Source organism: Pipistrellus hanaki, assembly GCF_964339955.1.
Source record: "Pipistrellus hanaki genome assembly, chromosome: 15".
NCBI lineage: Eukaryota > Metazoa > Chordata > Mammalia > Chiroptera > Vespertilionidae > Pipistrellus > Pipistrellus hanaki.
Window position 1 is genome coordinate 23,818,072 of NC_140517.1, and position 6,000 is coordinate 23,824,071.

The 6,000-nt window shown below is 44.8% G+C and overlaps 1 protein-coding gene across 1 annotated transcript in view; it reads left to right on the forward strand.

Annotated features, from left to right (window-relative positions):
• USP10 (ubiquitin specific peptidase 10) overlaps positions 1 to 2,847 on the forward strand; it is a 51,512-nt gene extending 48,665 nt beyond the window's left edge. The window contains 1 exon segment of the mRNA XM_084905561.1: positions 1,824 to 2,847. Within this exon segment, the coding sequence (XP_084761687.1) occupies positions 1,824 to 2,011 (188 nt within the window). The 3' untranslated portion in view covers positions 2,012 to 2,847.
• The last annotated feature ends 3,153 nt before the right edge of the window (positions 2,848 to 6,000 follow it).

Sequence of the window (6,000 nt, forward strand, 5' to 3'; positions counted from 1 at the left end):
TTTTACCTGAAATTTGGTGCTTAGAATTTGACAAAATAACCCTCTTGGCTCTAAACTGAGCCCAACGTAAGACCATAAGACCTTGTTTGACATGATCATTTCTGTCTCTGAGACAGAAGAGAAGGTTTCAGCCGCCAGGCTGGCCCTTTGAGAGTGACCTTTTCCTGCTGCCGTGTGGTACCTGTAGTACATGGTGCTTGGAGTGGCTGTGACACGGAGTCACCCAGCTGGTTACAAGTCTCAAACTGTTCATATGGCCCTGAGGGTGTGTGTGAGAAGGTGGCCTGAGGTCACATGCTTCTCAGTCAGTCATGGGAATCCCCCTCTGGGGTGGGTGAGAGGGGTGCTGGACAACCCTGTCCCAGAACCAGGAGTCTGGAGCTCCCTGTGGTTCCAGCTTGTCTTCTAGGCCTTTCCCCCCATTCTTTCTATTCTATAGCCTGAGTCTCTTGTGCCTTGAAGCTGTAATCTCTTTTGATAGTTATTTGCAACAATTGAGTTTGCTCTTCTGGCTGTCTTTATTAGCATTTTCTAGCTTCTTTGTCATCCTTCCTTCTGTGTTGCCTTCGGTGAGGTAGATGCTGTGAGTCATCATAGAAGACGTTTCGTAGAATACTTAGGATTCTCATTTTTTCATGTAATATAGCATATTCCTATATCACAATCAGTTCCATGAAAAATCACTTATCCTTTATAATAAAAAGCTAATATGCAAATTGGCCAAATAGCAGAACGACTGGTTGCTATGATGTGTATTGACCACCAGGGGGCAGATGCTCAACGCAGGAGCTGCCCCCTAGCGGCCAGTGCACTCCCACAGGAGTGCTCAGCCAGAAGCAGGCTTATGGTTGTGGGCAGTGGTGGGGGCCTCTCCCGCCTCTGCTGCAGTCAGACATCCCTTAAGGCTCCTGGACTGGTTGAGGGCACAGGCTGAACTGAGCACCGCCTCCTCCTACCTTCCTCCCCCCCCCTCACAAATTTCGTGCACCAGGCCTCTAATTGTAATATAATTCATTAATTCCTTCTAGTGGGTATTTAGGTTCTTCCATTTTTTCATTGTTATAATATCTGTGTCTAAGATCCTGATACTCTCTTTTAGAACAGTCTCGAAGTGGACTTGGCTAGATCAAGGGCATGAACTTTTTGTAGGTCTCTGGGTGTTTTTTCAGATGTTGATTATTTTTTTAAAAATTTAAAAATATATATATTTTATTGATTTTTTACAGAGAAGAAGAGAGAGGGATAGAGAGTTAGAAACATCGATGAGAGAGAATCATCAAATCAGCTGCCTCTTACACACCCCCTACTGAGGATGTGCCCGCAACCAAGGTACATGCCCTTGACCGGAATTGAACCTAGGACCTTTCAGTCCGCAGGCTGATCCTCTATCCACTGAGCCAAACCGGTTTCGGCTGATGTTGATTACTTTATACTGTGGCTCTGTGGGGATGTCTTTCATGTTCTAATTTCCAGTGTTCTCTCTAAAGTATTAAATATTTAGAATATTCATCTGGCTGATAACCCTTGCCTAAAGGGCTGACACATGGAACAACCTTATTTTATCAGCATTTTGTTTTATTGTTTGTGATGTATTAAACATTTAAAGGATGTTAAGATGTATGTGTATACCTTTTTATTGTAAATTGTTTAAGGTCTTTGTGTTTGAATAAACTGCCTGTGTTATTAAGTTCTCTCTCTCCCACCTATTTGGTAAGTGTCTCACAAGACAGACAGCTTTTTGGAGGCAGTCAGGCGGTGTGTGTAAGCTGTTGGTGTGCAGTGCTTGTCTCACTGGGCCCCCCCCCGTTGGGCCTCTCTTCCAGTGGTCTACCATCATGGCAGCAGTGCGACGGGTGGTCACTATACTACCGACGTCTTCCAGATTGGTCTGAACGGCTGGCTGCGCATCGATGACCAGATGGTCAAGGTGATTAACCAGTACCAGGTGGTGAAGCCCGCTGCAGACCGCACAGCCTACCTCCTCTACTACCGCCGAGTGGACCTGCTGTAACAGCCGTGTGCTGTGTGCCCACACCTGCTTGTAGAACACCAACTCTCACTCACTTCCTTCCTCTCTCTAGTGGCTCTTTAGAGAGAGACTCTTCCTCCCTTTTGCAAAAACGGGCTAGAATGCAAAGGAGATGCCTTGGGTTTGTGCACAACATAGTTTATGGTGTCTTCTAACTTCCAAATCAAAATCACTTGGTTGAAATAGACTGTCGCTTGATTTAAGAAAATACACAAAAATCCATAATTTTGAAATAATGCTGATTCCTGAGTTGGAAAGGAACTTGCATTTGATTCCAAGTCTGATTGCTTTAGTAGGATGAATTCTGCACCAGCAATGACACTTGTAAATTTGTGAAAATGAATTTTATCTTTACTTAAAAAATGAATTTTTTAATCCATCACACTTTCTTCCCCCCACCCTTTAGTTTTTGATAAATGATAAAAATGAGCCAGTTATTGGAGAAGAAACAGATCTTCAAAAGAAATAAACACAAAAAAATGAGTTGCTGGTTCCAAATAGGAAAAAAATACATTTTAATAATTGTGTGACGAGAAACTGCTTACGTACACATTACAGATCAAACATTTGGAGTTAAGGTGTTAGTCACATAGATGGGTGATTGTAACTTTATTGCCATTAAAAGATTTCAAATTGCATTCATGCTCCTGTGTACACATAATGAAATACAGGCAAAATGATGACGATTGATCTTAAGTCCACTCTGTTTACTTTTGCTGCCTGCTCTCCTCTAATGCTGCGTCTCCAGTTGTACACAGTTAGTGATGCCTAGGATATCAAGTTGTTGCCCATCAATAAAAATCACTAAGTTGGTCTAACACTGTGTGTTTCTTTGCCTGAGTGCCTTTTCCAGCGCCTGGGATGCAGGCTGCTGGGTCAGCTGGCGGGTGTGAGAGCGCCGCACCAGGACTCAGGCTGCTCTTGTTTGATGTTTCCCAAGTGAGAACGGGAGTGATTTGGGTAAATGGGTTTGAATCTCCAAATAGCAGAGAAGGGAAGTGAAGTCTTCCTCAGTTGTTTCTGTGCCGAATCTAACTCCCTCGGCCCCCTCCTCCGTTCCCCTTCCCTCTCCCACATTATCAAAGTGGTGGGTTTTGATGGGCCTAGCATCTCTTGTGTGCCACTGGGGCATCCTGGCCCCGGACGCTACCCTGGCATTGCGGAAAGGAAGCCTTCCTGGACTGAAGAGGAGGTGGAGAGGAGGGACAGCCACACTCGGGCCACCCCCGTGGCTCTTGTGCCACTAGTGCCCCGCTTTGGCTCATGCAGACAATTCATTGACATGTCCTTGGACCTCCAGAGAAACAGTTGTACTTGGTCTGAGCTGCTTCCCAAGCTCTTCCTCCTGCCACCTGGTGCTCCCTGTGCGCCTCCCACATTCAAGCTCACAGTCCCGTCACTGGCCACGGGCCTCCTCACCCTGTTGTAACATTGCTCCGATTCACTCAGCCAGCTTACAGGTCATGTAATAATTAGCTTCTCATTAAAATAACGTGCACGTGTTTGGAAGCCAAATTAACTGTGGGGGAAGCAACCCACACAGCAATAACTTGGCTGAAGATGAAATGCAACCCATTTCTGAAGCACTTCATTGAGCTCAAGGCTGTCGTGCTGTGAGCCAGGTCCTGCCTCTCCTGTTGGGAACGCTTACCCGCCCTGAGCATGCACTCGGCCTCCATCGGTGGTGCCGGCCATCCCCTTGCAGCAGGATGACGTGGCTCTTCAGATGTGAAGTTACTAGACTAACCCCCTCTCCAGATTGCCCTCTGACCCGGATGCCTGTCACAGGAATCGAACAAGAGGCCAAGAGAAGGCTGTTATTGCTACACAACCTGCTTCCAAGTATTAAAACACATCCTGTGTACTTATTTTTACTTTTTTTTAAAAAAAATAAATGTTTATTGATTTCAGAGAGGAAGGGTGAGGGAGAGAGCGAGGAACATCAAAAACATCAATGATGAGAGACAATCACTGACCGGCTCCCCCTTGCATGCCCCCCTTGGGGACCGAGCCTGCAACCCAGGTATGTGCGCCAACCAAAGTTGAACCCAGGACCTTTCAGTCTGTAGGCAGACGCTCTATCCACTGTGCCAAACAAACTAGGACACATCCTGTGTATTTAGATGAGAAAATTTCCCTCAAATAGGGGTTTCTACATAAGTTTTAAATTGCTAAGGTGTATATTGTGAAAATCCCAAAATGCGATGGAAATGACTGAGGTAATGAGAAACTTTGAAAGGTCTCAGGTATCTCAAAAGTGGTCGAGATGAACTAAGCCCAGTGGGACATTCAGTGTCGGTCAACATGTGCTGTGCAGTGACACTGATCCACTCTTTTTTTTTAAACTCCAATTTTGTGGACATTTTTAATATCCACTTTCAGAGTTCCACCTGAATCCACAAACTCATTTCTTTCTCTTTTTCTTTAATATATTTTTATTGATTTCAGAGGGAGGGAGGGAGGGAGAGAAAAAAAATCAGTGATAAGAGAAAATCATTGATTGGCTGCCTCCTGCATGTGCCTTTGACCGGAATTGAATCTGGGATCTTTTAGTCCTGACGTTCTATCCCCTGAGCCACACCAGCTAGGGCTGATCCACCCCTGAATTGCTGTCCCCACTGGTACGCCCAGACTGCTAAAGTCAGCCCTGTGGTAGCCAGCAAAGGGCTCCACTGTTACCTGTACGTGAGGATGCTGAGTTTGAGAGGTGAAAGGTAGCTTTGTTTGAAAGAGGGCCTGCATACCATCTAAAAACTCCAATTGTATTTAGATGTAGTTTCCCAATGTTGCTTAAGCTGGATCAGCACACCCAGCTGCAGACAGAAGTGCGTATCTCAGGAAGGGACAAAATACATAGCAAGGAGATGTGGGCCGTGGAGTAAGAATTATCTGCATCTGGCCAAAACTGATTTGGCTCAGTGGTAGAGCATCGGTCTGCGGACTGAAGGGTCCCAGGTTCGATTCTGGTCAAGGGCATGTACATTGGTTGCGGGCACATCCCCAGTAGGGGGTGTGCAAGAGGCAGCTGGTTGATGTTTCTCTCTCATCGACATTTCTAGCTCTCTATCCCTCTCTCCTCCTCTCTGTAAAAAATCAATAAATATATTAAAAAAAAAAAAAAAAAGATCTGCATCTGGTCCCTGGAGTGAATGGCTCGTGGACAGAGAATCAGATGCTAATAAAACCAGCCTTTTCTAGGGTCCCAACGGAATGGTGGGCTTCCCCATGTTACCCATTCTTAAAACTTTGAACTCAATGTTTAGTATTTTGTGCTGCAATGTGTAGGGTTTTTTGTTATTTGTTTTTTAACATATTTTATTGATTTTTTACAGAGAGGAAGAGAGAGGGATAGAGAGTTAGAAACATCGATGAGAGAGAATCATCAATCAGCTGCCTCCTGCACACCCCCTACTGGGGATGTGCCCGCAACCAAGGTACATGCCCTTGACTGGAGTCGAACCTGGGACCTTTCAGTCCATAGGCCAATGCTCTATCCACTGAGCCAAACCGGTTTCGGCAATGTGTAGGTTTTTATAAGTTTCATAGACTTTCTCTGGCTTTAGGTCATTTACATGTAGAACTTTGCCCATTAACCTTGGCGTTGCTGATATAAATTTAATTATTTTCCTTTATTAGCATTTGATATGTCCTTATAGATAGCTCTTAAACTAATATGAATGCTGAGTTATTGTCAGAAGTATATTATAGAGAGATTTTTCTTTAATATGTCATTTATTACAAGACTGGGAAGAATGTAATGAGGTTTATCTGATTGGTGTATTGTTTGTCCAATAACCAAGAAAGTGGGTGAACTACTCTGGGTTCCATTCAGAATTAAAAATGGCAGTCATGCCCTGGCCCTTGTGGCTCAGTCAGTGGTTAGAGTGTCAGCCCTCAAACCAAAGAGTCACAGGTTTGATTCCTGGTCAAAGGTATGTATCTGGGATGCAGGCTCGATCCCTGGCACTGGT